At 42.7% G+C, this 19,649-nt stretch overlaps 1 protein-coding gene across 1 annotated transcript in view; it reads left to right on the plus strand.

The window, feature by feature from the left end:
* Abcb11 (ATP binding cassette subfamily B member 11) overlaps positions 1-19,324 on the plus strand; it is a 72,451-nt gene extending 53,127 nt beyond the window's left edge. The window contains exons 20-28 of the mRNA XM_075984973.1: positions 2,756-2,860; positions 2,956-3,117; positions 4,568-4,771; positions 6,429-6,670; positions 8,434-8,590; positions 9,187-9,384; positions 15,324-15,530; positions 16,891-17,037; positions 18,277-19,324. Of these exons, the coding sequence (XP_075841088.1) occupies positions 2,756-2,860; positions 2,956-3,117; positions 4,568-4,771; positions 6,429-6,670; positions 8,434-8,590; positions 9,187-9,384; positions 15,324-15,530; positions 16,891-17,037; positions 18,277-18,477 (1,623 nt within the window). The 3' untranslated portion in view covers positions 18,478-19,324. The remainder of the gene's footprint in view (positions 1-2,755; positions 2,861-2,955; positions 3,118-4,567; positions 4,772-6,428; positions 6,671-8,433; positions 8,591-9,186; positions 9,385-15,323; positions 15,531-16,890; positions 17,038-18,276) is intronic.
* Positions 19,325-19,649: the final 325 nt, after the last annotated feature.

Raw genomic sequence — 19,649 nt, forward strand, 5'->3', positions numbered from 1 at the left:
TGACTATGGGCAAGATGGGAGGCTTAATACCGAGTTAACCAGTCGTGTGGGTTTTAACACAGCTTCTCTGTCTGGACCCTGAGAACACAGACAACATCATAAACCAAGGCACACCCAGGAGAAAGTCACTGTACCTGAAGCTGGCAACTGGGAGTTTCCTTATTTATGAACAACTCCCAGATGAATGGACTCAGGCCAATGTCTTGGTCTTTGTGGCCCTAGCTGTCTATGAGTTAAGTAGGTTCATTTGTAATTCACACAGACAGTATGTGATTTTTGTGGGGAGAAGTCATTGGCACATAGCAGTTTGAAGTTCCAAGAATATCTGTATAGCTGTTTAAAAAACCCTCAAATTGTAAATTCTTTGAACTGGTTAGTTACACAAGTCTGGCAGGAACTAATGTGGCATCTTAGAGCCCATTTTCTAGAAGTAAAGGCTGCAGAACCTTTCAGCTGTCCTAGATCTAGTAATCTCTCTCTCTCTCTCTCTCTCTCTCTCTCTCTCTCTCTCTCTCTCTCTCTCTCTCTCTCTCTCTCTCTCTCCTTTGCAGTTTGTGTACAATCCTGGAACAGCATTTCCTTTTTTTTACCTTTTCTCATTTAAAATATATTTTTTTAAAATGTCATTATAGTTGCCTTAGCTGCTCTGTAAAACCTGGAATTAAAACAAAGCAAGCAAACAGAAATCCAACTCATTGAGCACACAAACATTAAGTCGAAATAATGGCCTCTGCAGAACCATTATCGCCAAAGCACTATAGGTTTTAAAATAAGACTCGTGTTGACGCAAAATGAAAGGAGAATGCGTCAGACTTGGGAACCTTGCTTTGATGATGGACAAAGGGAGATGAGTTTGCTTCCTGTTTTCAGTACATCTGGTCCTGGTATCAATCTGTTAATGTAGTATTTATTGTCCTGAAACCTGTATTTTCTGTTTCTCTGTATCACTTGAACCAGAGACCAGACACACAAACACAAAAGGGAAACAGATTATTCTTTGCTTCGCAGAAAAGATTTTGGACATACCGTTTTTGATGAGATTTGTGTGGTACACTGTAGGTACTCAGCAAATGTGTGTTAGATAAATTGTTTCCTTTGAGAGAACTGGCATTGTTCTAGCTACTCAAACTATTTCAGAATTGTTGGACTGGAGCCAATAAACTTCTTGCCATGCAAACATGAGAACCGGAGTTCAATTCCCAGAATCCACACAAAAAGCTAGACGTGGTGACACATGCATAATCCCAGAAGTGGGGAGACCAGAGGGTCCTCTCTAGGACTCACTGGCTGAATTGATGAGTTCCAGGTCAGTGAGAGAACCCGGAGAGAGAAAGGGGAGAGGGAGAGGACAAGGACTTCTATAGTCTCCAGTCCACACTTTTCCTGGCTTCTCCCAGTTACTTCTTTTAGTCTGCATTGCAAAGATTTGTTGTGACTAAAATGCTTTTCCCTGAGAGCTTTCCCACCACAAGACCCTGTGTAGTTATGGCAACAGCTTGGTTCTCAGCTTGGTGCTTAAGTAACTATCAGCAAATTCATCACAGATTTAAGAAAATCATTTACTGATCAGAATAGACCTCAAAGACCCTATCACTCTGGGTGGTGGTGGCACACACCTTTAATCCCAGCATTTGGGAGGCAGAGGCAGGCAAATCTCTGTGAATTCAAGGCCAGCGTGATCTACAAGAGCTAGTTCCGGGACAGATAGGGTTACACAGAGAAACTTTGTCTTGAAAAACAAAAACCAAAAGAGACTCTAGTCACGATTTCCATGGCCTTTGAAGAGAGAATAGTTCCAGTTTCCTGTAGGACAACAATATCAGACTCAGATTTTACTTTCTTTCTTTTCTAGGCTAACAGTCAGTTGTGCAACAGCTGGCTGCTTTAGAAATTAATTAATATATATATATATTCTATACTTATACATATAATTGTATATAGGTATATCATTATATAAATGTATAATGTATAATTATATAATAATACAGTATAATTTTATACTTATATATAATATATATTTCATACTTATAAACTAGTTTTTATGTGTAAGATCAGTAAAATAAAGGATATCTGAGTCTAAAAATCATCTTTCATTATTCAAGCAAAATAATAGGTGAAATAATAACCATTTTCCCACAGACTGACATTCTCAAATTCTCAACAATGTCCTTCTGTTTCCCTTTTCTTCTTTTCCTCCTCTTCCCCTTCTTCCCTCTTTTTCTCTCTTCTTTCTTAAGGATACTTTGATCTGGATATCTTTCCTTTTCACTTTTTTATCAACATCAGGGAAAAAAAGCTAACACCACTGCTTAAATCAACACAGCGGGGGCTGGGGAGGACTTCTGTAATGGCTGCCATTGGTTTAAATTTTTCAGGAACCCTGCCACATAGGGGATTAAAAATAATACACCATAATGTCCATTACTAACTTTAGTTTAAAAACTAGTGTGTTTAAAGTGAAGCCATTTTTTAAAAGTTTCACAGCAAAATTAAGAGGACGTTCCAGAGATTTCCCTTATACCCCTTGCCTTCCTCCATCACTAACATCCTAGGCCACAGTGGCCATTCAGTACAGCCGTGCTGTGCACCATGTAAAGATCCTCTCATCTCTATATAGATCGAGAGTGAAGTTCACTCTTGCCGGACGTTCCATGGGATTGGACAAATGTGAAAACTTAATCGAACATACAAAATGTATTTGTTTTGTTATTGTTTAGAATAACAAACTTCCTTCCCTACTTCTTATCTTCCAAAGATTTTCTCACTCACCGATAAAGAAGAACAAAGGTCAGAGATTTACAACATGTGTCTGTTTTTTGTCGTCCTGGGCTGTGTATCCATTTTCACGCAGTTTCTGCAGGTAATTTTATTTTTCATCAAGGGATTTCCCTATTTCCTCTCCTTTTTTCCCCCTCATGTAAAAATCTCATCAAAGGCTCCTTCTTTATGTTTTAGGGTTACACTTTTGCCAAATCTGGGGAGCTCCTTACGAAGAGACTGCGTAAATTTGGTTTCAAAGCCATGTTAGGACAAGACATTGGCTGGTTTGATGACCTCAGAAATAACCCTGGAGTACTGACAACTAGGCTTGCTACAGATGCCTCCCAAGTTCAAGGGGTAAGTCTTGGGAGTGTCTGTCCATTTCGGATGTTATAACAGAATATCTTAGACAAGGCAATTTGCAAATTATAGACATGTTTTCCTCATAGTTCTGTAGGTTGGAAAGTTTAAGATCAAGGCAGGGCAGGTTTCATCTGGTAAAGGTATATATCTCTCATTTGAAGATGGCATCTTCTTGCTCCATTTTCCTGTGGTAGAAGGTTAAAGGGGCTGGAATTCTGTCATCATTTTCTTTTATTCTTGTTTTATTGCACCTGTATGGGAAGAGAGATTTTCAATCCAATCGTGCCCAAAGGTTCTGACAGTAACACCCTCCAGTGGGAATTAAATTCCAACATGAATTTTAGAGAAACACATTCAGCTGTAGAACAGTAAGACTGTATGTATTACACAGATGTTCTTACCATAGAATGTTCTGAGAATTCCCCATGTTTCCTCTGGGGTGAACCTGGTAGGGCTGGGATAAGACAGAGCCTTGCAACAACAGCTACTGTACAGTGTCCCGTAGGCAGTGCCTAGAACCAGTGTTATGACACACATCAATATGCTAGGATTTGGGATTTCGTCTTCTGAGTCTAGCAACAGCTGTTTTCTCAGACGTTTCTAAGACCCACAGGCTTGAATTTTACCAGAGTCAAGTGCGCCCCCTAGAGGTGGAAGAGGAAGGAAAAGGTACGCAGCAAAGTCTTCACCTGCTATCCAGAGTGATGTCCTGAACAGTCCGTGAACAATCCCCCTTGGGAAGTGGGGTAAAGAAGAGGTGGTTGCTGTTGAGATTCTCTCAAAGACTTCAAAGAACGATATTTCCAGGGACCCATGCAGACAAAGCTGTAGTTTCTAGATCTTACAACCTTGTTAAGTGATGTAATACACCTGCGGGTGATCAGCCTGGTCCTTGACAAAGCCAGGGGTTGGGACTAAAACGATGGGAGCCAAATTTACCTCCCAAATCTCTACCAACTTTCTAAGTGAGAAGAAAGCGAGCATGATTGATGGAGCTTGGGATAAAAAAAAAAGAAAAGAAAAAGAAACAACCCTCCTCATATTAGGAGTGTTGTGTGTGGTATGCCTCAACTCCATTATAAGGGGTACCTAAAAACAGACAATTCATACAGAGAGTAGAATAACGATTACCAGTGGCTCAGGGGAGGAAGGTGAAGTGATCATTTGATAGGTAAAGGTGGAGAGGCTGGAAAGATTGAGTGTGGATGTGATGGCCACACACCACTGTGAGTGTCCTTCGTTCGTTTGTTTTGTTGAAGAGTTGTTTGTTTTATCTTCATTTGCCTGCATTATGTACTTATGAATGTCTCAAAAACTAAATATCTGCCTATCTATTTTATCACAATAAAAAGAATTTACCTTTTGACATAAAATAGCTTTTCACATAATAGTGTCTAGTGAAAGGGACAATGTCTGAGATGGCCTGGTTGACTTTGATTTGCAGGCTGCTGGCTCTCAAGTTGGGATGATGGTCAACTCCTTCACTAACATCGCAACGGCCATACTCATTGCCTTTATCTTCAGCTGGAAGCTCAGTCTGCTTGTGCTATGCTTCTTCCCCTTCTTGGCTTTTTCGGGAGCCCTGCAAACAAAAATGCTGACAGGATTCGCATCTCAAGACAAGCAGGCTCTGGAGAAGGCTGGCCAGGTAACCTTATAGACCTATTTTCCCTACTTGTGGCTGAGCAGTTGTCATGGGAACCATTTAAAATGATAACTACCGAGAGACACACGTGCCTCTGCCTGAAGGCTATGACAATAAGGCTTGGGTGCATACACTTGATCAGGCAAGGAGAAGCTTATATGTTTGGTTTCCTCGGTTATCCCTACTACATTTTCTGTGTTCTCACTTGCAGAGGTGAGAAGTTCTATTAAAGTTGCTGCTGCTGTTCTCTTATATTGACGGATTACCCAAGGTTTCGTTATCCACACAGAAAACATGCTTTCAACTTTGACACTTTAGCATTTGCTAGACTAGTGGCAAATGTCTTTCTCAAATACAATCAAGAACTACAGAGTAGAATTTGAGTACCTTCAGGTTTTAGGTAGTCTAATTTTTATATTCTAATTAATATCTGAACATGAGAATAAGTGAGAGGATGATGGCATAGACATTTGTCAAATGAAAAATAAACACCATGGCATGGTGACCTAGCTAGCAGGGATCCCAGAATTTGGGGATGGAGATCAAAGGATCAGAAGTTCAAGGCTATCCTCAGCTACATAGTAAGTTAAGAGTTCAACCTGGGTACTAGATGCTGTCTCAAACAAAAATAACATACTGGAAGTGAAGAAGGGAAGGAGATAGGGACCAAGAGATCAATCAATCACATATAACATGCATTTCTTTTGTTTTTGTTTTTTTTTTTTTATTCTAGAGCCTGAACATAGGGACTAGAGCTTACTATGCAAAGTAAGCACATTAGAACTGAGGCATACCCCAATTCTTTCTTTTATTTACTGTCTTTGTAATTTTTTATTTTATATCTATCATCTGTTTATCTATCTATCTATCTATCTATCTATCTATCTATCTATCTATCTATCTATCTATCTATCTAACCAGGTTGCCCAGATGGCCTTGAATTCACATTGGAGACCAAGCAGATCTTGAACATAGTATCTTCCTTCCTTAGCCCCCCAACCATTAGCATTCTGGGCTTTTCCTACCAGGCCTGAGTCACACACTCATGCTTCACAAACTCACTCATGACTGCATTCTAGTTGAGACAAGAGAATATGATGCTGTCCAAGTAGACAAGACATTTTAGATGCCAGTGTAGAAAATCTCTAATAAGGTGTATGTAGAGTGGGCCTCAAACTGTAGTTACACACATGCTCACCATGTAGACTGAAGATTAACTTATATTTAACTTTAACCATATTCAGTTAGCTGGTTTTAGAGAGAATGGTTTGCCGGACAGCAACTTTTTAGAAAATAGTCTCTAATAACTTAAATTTTATCAAGTGCCTGTTTTGTTCCAGAAGACATCCAAAGACAATGTTTTAGACATTTCAAATGAATTAGCAGAGAAATGTTAAAGCATGTCCAGGACAAGCATGGGAGACCTTGTCTCACACCGTCTCCTCCTACCCCGGCCGTAAGTAGAGGCAGTGAAGCCCTATTAGAACCAGGCAGAGTCTAAGTGACAGATGGCCCCATGGTCCAGTTGAGTTGACCCCAGCAACTTCTCTGTGTTACTTTCTGCCATTTGTGAGCACTCTAATCTGTGAAATGGCTGAAGTGTCATGGAAAGAGACAGCCCTTTTTTTTTTTTTGATTCCTCGGACTCTTCCCTTTTCAGATCACCAGCGAAGCCCTTGGCAACATCCGCACCGTTGCGGGGATTGGTGTGGAGAAGAGATTTATTAAAGCGTTTGAAGCTGAGCTGGAAACGTCATACAGAACAGCCGTGAAGAAGGCGAACATCTACGGGCTCTGCTTCGCCTTTTCCCAGGCCGTGTCGTATTTCGCCAGCGCTTCTGCCTACAGATACGGAGGTTACCTCATAGCCGAGGAAGGGCTGCACTTCAGCTATGTTTTCAGGTGAGCCATCTCCGAAGTGACCACACGAGATGGACACTCCAGGGGGAACGCCTGGGTCTGTCCCTGAACTTCCTTGCTGCCCAGCAAACCATTTCCTCTAAAAGCAGTTGGGTTTGTTCTTTTTCAAAGTTCTACGGGGTGTGAGACACTTCCTCTGGACTTGGCTGCCTCACAGACTTTTCTGTGTGTGTGTTTGTCTCCAGAAGGCCTTGGTAGCAACTGAGCTTGCTTCCTTCATGAGTTATTTTAGGGGCTCTTATTCAACAGAAGCAGCATGTCCTACATTGTAAGCATGGTCAAGCCTCTTCATGTTTCATTTACCGAGGGCTCTTTGGCAAAAGAAATTCACACAATGAAGCCTAGGTTTAAGGATTTGAGACACAAAGCCCATGTTTGGACTGAGGAGTGAAAAAGAGAAGATGATCCCAGACAGATGAATCACCAGATGAATCATTGTAATTAAATTTATGCTTATTAAAGCTGAGGTCCTCAAAGCCTGGAATAAGATGGGCCCAAGGAAAGTTGTAGTTGAACTCTGTTCCTCGCTTGCAAAGACAACTGGTTTCTAGGCACTTCCTCTGAAAAGAGACGGGGTAGGCCAGAGGAGGGAATTCTGTTCTTTGAGGCAGAGTCTGCTTGCTTCCCGAGGGGTGGGCTTAAGAATGAGGTCTCATCCTTACATGAGGGTGATAGTGGGAGGTAGTGAGGGCAGAGGCAATCTTAGGTTTGGAGGACGTGATCCTCTCACCTGATCCCTTCCATCCAGAACTTTCCTGCTAGCCCACTATACCCACATCAACTAGGAACATCTCTTCTCTAAGCCCTTGCATGTTTAAAGCTGTTAGCCCAGACCAGGAAACAGCAATCCTTGAGTTCTCTCTGCCAGTGCATACGAGGTATGGAGCAAATTCTTGGCCAGTATGTGAGAATCAAGAGCCTAGAGAAAGCTTCCAACTGCTGGTGTTGCTTTAAGAACTAGACAGACATCCTTAAGCATTTCCTAACGTATCCCCAAAGCTTTCATCCTCTTCAGCCTTCTCCTGGGCTCCTGGAGAATGTGGGTTTCCAACCCCATTGAAACAATCACTGGTTACAAGCCGAGCAGTAAGATACATGCTTGCACACGCTCTACCTCTCATTCCACCCCGTTTCCACCCTCTGGAAGATGGCACTGATGGGAAACCATATGGGTTGCTATGCACATCAAGGGCCAGGCAGCAGCATGGTTGTCTCTCAGAACTAATTTAGTCATCTGCACATTCATTCCTGAAGTCTGTGTTGATATAGTTAGCAGCAGCTGGGACAAACAGAAGGATACAGACAACTGCATTTCCCCTATCCCACATGAAGCGTGCCTTGTATGTGCAGCATAGAATAGGTCCTTCCATTGACTGCACCACCTCTATCTTTTACACAGCTGTCAGAGTTCCGGACAGTGGGAAGAAAAGCCAGCTTAATCTGGTCATCAAATTTCTCTCTAAAATAATATTTTTTTTCAAAAGTCTCCTCCACTCTTCCCCCACCATCAAAAATGTTTTAATGTGGTACATCTAGGATTTGGAGGCCTGAACCCTATCCCAATCAGCCTAACCCTTTTATAGAGAGCATAATTTGAAAACCATGAATCTTTCTAACTCCCACAAGATCAGACATATCTAAAGTGACTTGCTTAAGCCGTTTGGGGATAGCACCCAAAACTTTTGCCTCTTAGGCCTTCATAGTGCCCACACCTCACTTCTCAGTTCCTGGGTGTTTGGTTGCAGGACGGCCTCTTCAGTGATGATGAGTGCAACAGCTGTGGGAAGAACCTTCTCTTACACCCCAAGTTTTGCCAAAGCCAAGATATCAGCCGCACGCTTTTTTCAGCTGCTAGACCGAAAACCTCCAATTAATGTCTACAGCGGAGCAGGTGAAAAGTGGGTAAGTACTGGACTGGGAGAGGTACGTGTGTGTGTGTGCGTGCACACACGCGCGCATGTATGTACATGCATGTTCATGCGTGCGCATGTGTTTGTATACAGAAAAAGCCACTGAAGATGGTCAGATGAGGTCATTTTGGAGTCTAAATTTTAGCAGCCTGTGTTCATCCATATGCACCCGGAATGGACAAACAAGGGATTTATGAACGTAAAGAAAGGAAATAATTGACATGAAAAATCAGACGTTACGTTGACATTTGAATAAGACAACAATGTGTAATTATGTTGGTCGTTTTTCCATCACCACAATTGGGAAAAAAAAGTGTCATTTTGTAGTGGTATTCACCTGCTTGCTTGTTTTGAAGCAGAATCTCCTTATGTAGCCCAGGCTGGCCTCCAGCGAACTCACTCTCTTCCTGCCTCAGCTTCCTGAGTTCTGGGATTACTGCTGTGTACCGCGATCCAGACTAGAATGTCACCCACTGAGTTGTTGTTTCATAGTGCATAATTCCATACCATTGTGTACATTTAGGTACATCCTCTGTGTTCTCTGCCCCAGCAGAATTACACATGTAATTCTAGTCCTCTCGTTCACAGGACAACTTCCAAGGGAAGATTGATTTTATTGACTGCAAATTTACATATCCTTCACGACCAGATACCCAAGTTCTGAATGGTCTCTCGGTGTCTGTGAATCCAGGGCAGACACTGGCTTTTGTTGGAAGCAGCGGTTGTGGCAAGAGCACCAGCATTCAGCTATTGGAGCGGTTCTATGACCCTGATCAGGGGAAGGTGGTAAGTGGTACCAATGCGCCTAACGATTTTGCTTTCTCAGTAAGATCTGCCCCCAGGTGGTCTCCAACGCTGCGCCTTGCCAGATCAGTTTGTCTTTCTCCTTAGCCCCATGGAGGTTTTCATTTCCTTCATTGGCTGGTTGACCTGATTCTGTTCCACAGCTTCTAACGGCATATTCTTCCCAGTTCCAGATGATCTGTTGACCAGTTAGGGAAGAAAACGGGACACACTGCAAAACTAGAGATGAGCATATTTGAGAGGCCTCTGTTTACCTGTAAATGGAGCAGAAATGTAGTAATAGGGGCGGCGGCGGGGCTGCATCCCCAATACCCCAGCCGCCTGCCCGGCTCGGCTAGCTTATGCCCCGAAATAATTACACACAAACTGTATTCATTTAAACACTGCTTGGCCCATTCTCTTCTAGGCTAATTCTCACACCTGGACTAGCCCATTTCTAATCATCTGTGTAGCGCCCCTAGGTGCGCTTACCGGGAAGATTCTAGCCTAAGTCCATCCTGGGTCGGAGCTGGGGCATGGTGTGCGTCTTCCCTGGAGCAGGTAGCATGGCGTCTCTCCTGCGTCTGCTCCCAAGAGAAGAGCTGTGGAGTCTGACCTCACTTCCTCTTCCTCCCAGCGTTCTGTTCTGTTTACTCCTCCCACCTATCTCCTAACCAATGAGATGGGCCAAAGCAGTTTCTTTTATTTTAATCAATGACCTTCCTCCATCATTTCCCCTTTTTCGGTTTAAACAAAAAAAGGCTTTAACTTTAACATAGCAAAATTACATATAACAAAACAGTTATCAAGTAAAAGTTACATCAGAAACATTTATACATATAACAAAATTGACCTTAAATCTCTATAAATAAAGCAAAATCTATACTAATGCAAATTATTCATACCTATATCATATCCCCCTTTAAATGTAAAAGAACATTTATAAACTATATTTGGGAACATGGGCGCAGTTTTTTCTCTCCAAACTGCTTCCTGCTGAATGGGGGCGTCGTTAATTAGGTCTTTCATGGTATAACCTGTGTGCTAGTTTCATCTCAGTTGGCAGTTGAGCAAAGCAATTTTCTGAAGATGTTCACAGCAACCCTTCTGGAGGACGTGGTCCATCATACCAAATCGGAATAGAAGAAATCCATAGAGTCTCATCCTCTGTGAAAACAAAAGAAGACTCTCTCCAAAGCATCATATCCTTAGACCCAAATTCTGAAATCGTAATACCCTTATATCCATTCTGGTTTATCTTGGCAGCCCATGTAATGAAATGTCTCTCTGTACTTAGCTCCTTCACAGTCAAAAATTTTAAAGAAAACACAATGTACATAATCCAGACTCTCTGTGAATTTTCCATCTTTACGCGGCTTATTTTTATTTATATCTATAACTATCTGTACTCTGTCTCTTTAAAGACTTTACTTTTACTTTTTTCTTTTTAAACCATTAACTTTATTCTCTATATTCTTTTTCTTCTCTCTCCCAAGCCAACGTACATTCATCCAACAGTGTGATTCATTTAGTGGTCTGAATCTGTCCTATTGTGAATCTGCAATTTTTTACTATCCAGGAGCACTTTTGATTTACGCCTTTAAATCACTAGACGCTTAAGAATCTAAGCTGTGACATTCCTAGGTTAACTTTTTGCTTTTTGAGCGTATATCTTTGACCTGGAATAACCCTGTAGACCAGGCTGTCTTTGAACTCTCAGAGATCCGCCTGTCTCTGCCTCCCAGGCATTGGGATTAAAGGTGTTTGCTACTACACCTTGAACTCGCAGAGATCTGTTCGTCTCTGCCTTCTAGGCACTGGGATTAAAGGCGTGTGCTACCACACCTTGAAGTCACAGAGGTCTATCTCCCTCTGCCTCCCAAGTGTTGGGATTAAAGGTGTGTACACACAACAACTCTCTTCCTTTTCTTTTTTACTTTAAGAACTTTAACTTTTAGCTTGCATATATTTTTAACACACAGTAAACCATTTAGAAATTTTCTTTGTCTTTGAATCTCTCTTTACTGTATATCTCTCTTTTTCTGACCACATGAGTCTTTAATTTACCAAGCAATATCAGTAGGACTAAAGCTGTGGCTTTGCCAGCTAGATCCAGTCCATTCCTTAGCTTTCCAGCCTCGTGGCGGATATACAGTCTGCAGCCATGTTTATAGCCACACCTCTATGGCGGTTCAAGGTCCCTGCCAGCCAGCAAGCTACAACAGACAACACTCAAATCCTCTCTTGGTAGCTCAAATCCTCTCTCGGTAGCCGGCCCTCCTGCCTCAAACAGTCAGAGTTTGCCCTGGCAGGACGGCCCAGAAAGCCGGCATTTTTAAATGGCACAGCTTTTTTCCTGCTACGGCTGAAAACCAAAAAGCATGCGTTCAGCTTTTCATCAACACCGTTTAAGTGTTTCGTGGCAGGACCTCTTAATGAGCTTCAGGCTTTGCAGCTAAAGCTGAGTCAGGAAGCCTCTTGGGGCTACCAGGTAGGAGCGGCACTCAGCACTTTAATTCTGAGACTGAGCGTGCAGCACAGAAATTCTTTTCATCCAAGTTACATCCAAATCTGCGCAGTCTGAAAACATGTCCCTGTATGGCAGCAGGAATCCGCCATGCTCTTCCGCCTGCCTAAGCCTGATTCTGCCTTCTGCCCAGGAGCAGGCGGGGAGCTCTGAGTCATCGTCAAGGTCTCAGAGCACTCTCCTTCCGATCCCAAGCCGGAACACAAACATAAAGCCAGAGTTTGCACTGGCGGCACAGCCCCAGGAAGCCACACTTTAAAATAACGCAGCTTTTTTTCTGCTGCTCTTGCTGAATCAGGAAATCTCTCTACAGCACGCCACCAACAAACAGCAAAAATCTGTGTTAAACGCTCTCTTCCTTTTTTTTTAAGCCTTCTCAGGTTTTTTAAGTGGGTTTAGTTAGCCACACGTCTGGGCGTCATTTGTAGTAATAGGGGCGGCGGCGGGGCTGCATCCCCAATACCCCAGCCGCCTGCCCGGCTAGGCTAGCTTATGCCCCGAAATAATTACACACAAACTGTATTCATTTAAACACTGCTTGGCCCATTCTCTTCTAGGCTAATTCTCACACCTGGACTAGCCCATTTCTAATCATCTGTGTAGCGCCCCTAGGTGCGCTTACCGGGAAGATTCTAGCCTAAGTCCATCCTGGGTCGGAGCTGGGGCATGGTGTGCGTCTTCCCTGGAGCAGGTAGCATGGCGTCTCTCCTGCGTCTGCTCCCAAGAGAAGAGCTGTGGAGTCTGACCTCACTTCCTCTTCCTCCCAGCGTTCTGTTCTGTTTACTCCTCCCACCTATCTCCTAACCAATGAGATGGGCCAAAGCAGTTTCTTTTATTTTAATCAATGACCTTCCTCCATCACAGAAAGAGCAGACTAATCAAGAAACTAATGGCTGGGGATGGAAAAAAATGGGGTAACAAGGAACACAGTGATAAGTAAGCAAAACAAGGGAGCAAGCATGAAAAACTTGAGACAATCCTGGCCCAAAAAGCTTAAGCCTAACTTATAGATAAACTCACACTGAAAAAGCCCTGGCATAGACAGTTGAAATATTGGTGAGCTGCTTTATTCCTTATTCTGAGTGTTTATTTCTCTCTTTTCCTCCCTCTTTCTTCTCAGGTAATATATTCACCAGACTTTACAACCAAATAAAAAAGATTTTTCATAAAAAGTCACATCCCTCTTTGTTTGCTCAGAGACAACTTTCTTCACCATTTCATGTTTTGAGTTCTCCTAGTCATTATTGCTCCTGTGTCTCTAAATGCTCTGATTTCTGTTTCATGAATTAGCTAACTTAGACTTTCTGCTGATTTTTTTTTAACTTTTCTCCAACACACCCCAGTATTTCAAAAAAAATGCTCCTTCTAATCTTCCTAAATAGTGTAATCTTCATTGTAACAGGAGCAGGTAACATTTTTAAAGAGAAATACTGAGAGAAAGATGAGGTTCTGTCGCATAGAGCAAAGAAACCAGTAGATATTAGCAGAATCCAGGAGGGATGAAAATAAGGAGTAGGAATTGATTCCTTGTGGCTCATGACCCTTGCTGTTATTGATTTTAGATGTAAAGATTTTAATTTATTTGCAAGTATTTGGTTGCTGATGAACTTGGAAAGTGCATTGCCCTGATCTCTAAAAGAGAAAGGGCTCCATTTTCCAAAATGTCGTCTCTGCCATGTTTGTTGTCCAGGTAGATGTGAACTGCTGCAGCTTGACTTCGCCATGTTTGGTCTTTCAAACTTAACATGTATACTAAGTATGTTTTGTTGCAGGGAGAGAATTTGTTGAAGGAGGGGATGCTTGTTTGTTCCCGGCCACTTAGCCCTGAAATAGTCACACAGAAACTGTATTAATTAAATCACTGCTTGGCCCATTAGCTCTAGCTTCTTATTGGCTAACGCTTATATCTTAATTTAACCCATCTCCATTAATCTGTGCATCTCCACGAGGTTATGGCCTACCAGCAAAGTTTCAGCGCATCTGTCTCTAGCGGCAGCTCTACGGCTTCTCTCTGACTCCGCCTTGTTCATCGCAACATTCAGTTTAGTTTCCCCTGCCTAGCTCTGTTCCCCTATAGCTCGGTTATAGGCCCAAAGCAGTTCCTTTATAAACCAATGGTATTCACAGCATACAGAGGGGAATTCAATGTTTCTCTTTTGCATACACTGAATTTTCTGCTCACTGGAAGGAAGCAATCATTTTATGATTTCTTGCATGTAAGAAGCACAGTATATTTTGTAAGTTCATTATAAAATGCATCTATGAACACTGTAAGCAGGAAAATACTGCTTTAATCAATTCTTAAAAAAATCTTCTTTGCTTTTAGAGAAGTTACCAAACACAGGTACCGTACGTTCAATATTTAATTAGGCATCTACACTATGTCCAGTACTATCTATGGGAGATTCTTCAGGAACGTGGACTAGAACTTCTGTTTCCTAGCACATATACAGCAGTTAGCAAAAAGCTCATTTCTGACTAAATATTAAGTTGTGCTTTTCAGAAATAGGTACAATGGGAAATACCTCAGGCCGAGTAAGGACTAACTCTTACTGAGGGCTGCTGCATCCAGCCTTTTCTTTTTAAATAGTGTTCCCCTTTTCCGTTGCTTAGAAATGATCTAAATTATATCCTGCTCACATTATTTGAAATAATCTCCTTTTTTACCTGAAATCCTACAGTCAAATGTTTTACGATTCATATTAGATTTCCTACACCTTTGGGATGCAATCTTTGGAATCTTACGTGAACCAGCTTAAACAGCATGTGTTTTGTGGCTGAACTTCCCTGACTTCTGGGCTGTGGGTTCCTAGGAGACAGACGCTGTGTCCTCACACAGCACCCAGAGGCTGTTCATGTGGTGCCTCCTGGGGATGATTCCATATGTGATCGTGGCTCAGTGAACAATTACATTTTCCCCCAGGCTTATTATCTCATCTGTCCAGGGAATAATGTCAATAAAGCCAAGGACACAGGCTTGGTCTTCACATTATCTAAGAGCATCTGTCTATCCCTCTTCCTGACTCCTCTCCCCTACAGGAGATTCACAGAGCCTCAGAATAGAAAGATGTAGGCATATCTGAACAGACTAGGCTATGCCAAACTACAAGGAGAATTTTTTTTCTTAACTAAATGCTTTTCTAAGATCCTTTCTCATTTATATACTACCTGTGGAGGTAGAATTTAGTAAAAACAACATCAAAACAACAGATTGATCAGTGTCAACTTTGAAGGCCTTTCTGTCAGAAACAAGTTCCAGAGGCCACAAGCAATAAGATTTATTCTCCCGGGCCCCTAGGGATGCTCACACTGAAGCGGAACAAATGCACTGCCCAGGACCTAACTCCACCATAGGAAGTCCCTCACTGCCGGCACGCTAAAACTTCCTGTCCTTCGTTGTCATCTCTTTTGGCAGATGATAGACGGTCATGACAGCAAAAAAGTGAACATCCAGTTCCTCCGTTCCAACATTGGAATTGTTTCTCAGGAGCCAGTGTTGTTCGACTGTAGCATCCTGGAAAACATCAAGTATGGGGACAACACCAGAGACATCTCCATGGAGAGAGTCGTAGCTGCCGCGAAGCAGGCTCAGCTGCATGACTTTGTCATGTCACTCCCGGAGGTGGGCACCACGTCTGTTCCGTACAGGAGCACAGTGCTGTGGGGAGGCAGGTTACCCAGAAAGTAGCAGGATTGTAGATAGAGTTGAGGTTCAAAGGCAACGTAACTTATTTCCCAGTGTCTTATATCATCTTCATCTTTTTCTAAAAAAATATTTATTTATTATGTATACAATGTTCTGTCTCTGTATATGCCTGAAGGCCAGAAGAGGGCACCAGATCTCATTACAGATGGTTATGAGCCACCATGTGGTTGCTGGGAATTGAACTCAGGACCTCTGGAAGAGCAGGCAATGCCCTCAACCACTGAGCCATCTCTCCAGCCCTCATCTTCATCTTTTAAGCAAAGCAAATAGCTTCCATTTCCTAACCACATGTTAAGAAGTATTATACTGTCAAAGAAAATGCATCCTGTAGAATTTGTTGCATATAAAACAATGTGGCCTTGTAGAAAGAAATACAGTGGTTTAACATAGGTTTGAAGGTAAGCTTTCTCATTTACCACCTGAGCATGTGAATTTGAGATGCCTACCTATCCAATCTCAGCTGCAAAACGCAAAGAACGCCCAAAATAGGAAAATGGGGGCATAGAGGTCAAAGGGTAGGGAAATGACTTACTGGTAAAGCTCATAGCCAGGATTACACAGTGAGACCTTGCCACCATGTAGAAGAAGAGGAGGAGGAGGAGCTATAGTAGCAACAATCCCCAATGCAAACTGAATACCTGTATGAGTGTTAACTATTTTTAACTTAGCCTTGCTGGGCATCTAGCTAGACATTTTCTTTCCTAATTTCATAAAAAAAAATGCACAGCAAATATGCATGCTAGATACTAACACTGTATTTTGCAGGTGAGTTTTGCAGGCTCAAAGACATTTAAACAAGTTGATGATGTTCACGAAGCTAGTAAGCAACAGAGTATAACTTCAAACCAGGGGTTGTGTCCCAGAATGTTCTCTCCAGGGAAGAGAAACAGAAAGCCTTTAAAGGCATCTCCACCCTTGGGATTAGCCTATCTTGCAAAGCTCTTTGGACGAAAGTCTAGAAACCAGAGAATCTCAAACCAAGAAAGATCTCTTATGTGGAATCTTAGCTGGACATAGGAAGAGAACAAAAGTAGAATAAAGAAATGCAGAAAACTGGAATTACAGCCCTCATTTTCCAGCCCAAAGCTTCATTTAATTAATATTTCTAACTAGATTTGATATATTTTATTGCTTTTAATAACTATTTTCTAAGTTCAAAAAAGAAAAAGAAAAAAAATTTAAACTCACAGAAGACCCATTGCTGTGGGCTCCAAACAGCCCAGGAGCAAAGACTGTGTTCTCTAGTTTTCAAACCTGCTGTGGTTTTTTTTTCTAGAAATATGAAACTAATGTTGGAAGCCAGGGCTCTCAACTCTCTCGAGGGGAGAAACAACGCATTGCTATTGCTCGAGCCATTGTACGAGATCCTAAAATCTTGCTACTAGATGAAGCCACGTCGGCCCTAGACACAGAAAGTGAGAAGGTATGTGTTAGTTTTCTTTTTTTAAAAAAAAAATTATTTTAAATTTTTTTTACTCATTTTACATACCAACCAGTTTCTCCTTTCTTCCCCTTCTCCTGCTTCCCCCCACCTCCCCCAGTCCATCTCCCATGGGAAGTCAACAAGCCCTTCCCCTCTGCTTCAAGGCTGAGCAAGGCATCCCACCATAGGGAATGGGGTCCAAAGAGTCAGCTCATGCATCAGGGATGGATCCTGGTCCCACTGCCAGGGGCCCCTCACACAGACCAAGCTGCACAACTGTAGCCCAGGTGCAGAGAGCCTAGTTGGGTCCATGCAGGCTCCTCAGCTGTCGGTCTGGAGTTTGTGAGCTCCCGGGAGCTCAGGTCAGCTGTCTCTGTGGGTTTCCCTGTCATGAGCTTGACCTCCCTTGCTCATATAATCCCTCCTCGTGTTGAGTTTCTAAGCTCTTAGGTTACTAGAGGTGTCTTTGCTGGAAGATTGGTGCATATAAAACAACATTATTTTCAGTTGCCTTATTCGTTTGTAGTAGAAACTGACAATATTTTTCTTTGGACACAGAAGATAGTAATCTACAAATAGAAATCTAACAGGGCTACTGCCACTAAAAAGAAATTCACTTTGAAATAATTGTTCTTATAGATACTTTAGGTTAAATGGCATTTTTCAAAGGCCAAGAAGTTTCTTACATATATTAAAACAACTTAGGTCATTTGTAAAACTTAACATGTTTTATAGTTTTTAAATTATGTGGCAGAGTAAGGAACCGATACACAGCACCTAAAAGGAGTTGATAGCCATGGCCAGTTTCCATAGTAGAACGTGTAGCCGGGAGAAGATCAACTGCGAAGCTCAGAGTTTATGATCAACGGCTTTAAAATTTAGATTCCGACTTTGGCGCATGCTAAAATGTCCTCGGTGAAGGGAGTATCAGAAACCATTAACCCCTGCTCTGCGATTTGGTTTTATCCTTGTAAATTGGACAATCCGGTATTGTGAAATTGCACAGTGACATAGTGTTTAGCTCATTCTTGCTTCCCTGAACTTTCTCTAGCGTGTGGGCTGCAATTTAAATAAAGCTGTATGTGCAGCCATTTGCTTAATCTCCTTTATTGCTCAGGCTTTGGGGTGACCTCTGAGCACAGAGCTGTTGCTCAGGTGGTGCTTGAAATGGACCCTCACAGGAGTGAGGTTGGGAACAATCCCGTGTCTTTCCACTGATCCGCCATCTTCTTTCTGTAGACTGTGCAGATCGCCCTGGACAAAGCCAGAGAGGGTCGGACCTGTATTGTCATTGCCCACCGCTTGTCTACCATTCAGAACTCAGATATCATCGCTGTCATGTCCCAAGGGGTGGTGATTGAAAAGGGGACCCATGACGAACTGATGGCCCAGAAGGGAGCATACTACAAGCTAGTCAGCACGGGAGCCCCCCTCAGTTGACCCTACTCAAGACCTTCACCCACAAGTCCAGGAAGGCTGCAGGCTGCTGTACTGATCCAGAGCATCGTAAACGTTATACAGATATCACCATTCGCTGGGACCCAAGCTAATTTTGAGTGACCTTCAGTGTAATAATTCAGTTTGAAATGTCTGTGTAGAAAAGAGAGAACCCAGGGTCAGAGTGAGTGAAAAGCCAAGGTCGGGCAGCTGCTTGCCTACCGCTGCCCTGGGTGGGAGGTGATCGCTGAGGCAGGATCACTGAGAGGGCCTGGAGTCTGCCTCGTACACTTGTGAAAGCTCCTTGTACACCGAGCCTGCGTGTACTCTCAGCTGTTGTTGGAGTCAGATCAAGGTCAAGGCCGAAGGACAAAGGCTACTGGTATTTCTTGATGAAGTTTTGTTTGTTTTCTGTACAGAAGCAGATCCATTTACCTCTAATCCTGCGAAAGGAGCCCGTTCACATTCTGGAGTCTCTCAGGCTTGGGGAGGGAAAGGTGAGCTAAGGGGTAGCAGAGGTTACCAGTCAGGTGTACTGACTTAGATTGAAGACTCGGATGTTGGTGTTGCCGTGCCCTACAGTCGGATCTGCCAGTGTGGAGCGGGGACTCTCTCCCAGGACTTCTGCTATCCCTTCCCTGCCCCACGTTGCCTGATGTCCCTTATTCCTGTGAAATCCTGATCATAGAATGGGAATGCAGCAGCTTCTGAAGCTGTTACATAATAATCTGGTTAAACGTCGTAGAAAAACACCCTTGGTTGTCATTTTCTTCAGAATACCACTAAATACCACTTCTTACCGTATCAAAGGAGGCATGAAGCCTTAGGAATAAAGAAAATTTCAAAATGATGACAGGAAAAAAAATGGTGAGCTAAATTTGTGACAATGGATTTCAAAGACAAGAGGAAATTGGCATGCAGTCTGTTCATCAGGAAGAGCTTGTAGACACATTTCCTACCACAAAAGGCTAAGAGACAAAAGTCTGGGGGTCCTTTTGGAAGGAGGAGTCAGAGGGACAAATGAGCCCAAAGTAAGAAGAATGGGCTGAAAACCTGTGTAAATCTTGTGGGTGCACAGCCCACTCTTGCAGCAGGCTGGTAGCCCTGGTTCAGGTCCTGAAGGACACTAGCTACTGCTTCCCTTGCCCACAGGCAGGCTTGAGTGTAGGGACATA

This window comes from Microtus pennsylvanicus, chromosome 9, assembly GCF_037038515.1.
Source record: "Microtus pennsylvanicus isolate mMicPen1 chromosome 9, mMicPen1.hap1, whole genome shotgun sequence".
In the NCBI taxonomy this organism is placed as follows: domain Eukaryota; kingdom Metazoa; phylum Chordata; class Mammalia; order Rodentia; family Cricetidae; genus Microtus; species Microtus pennsylvanicus.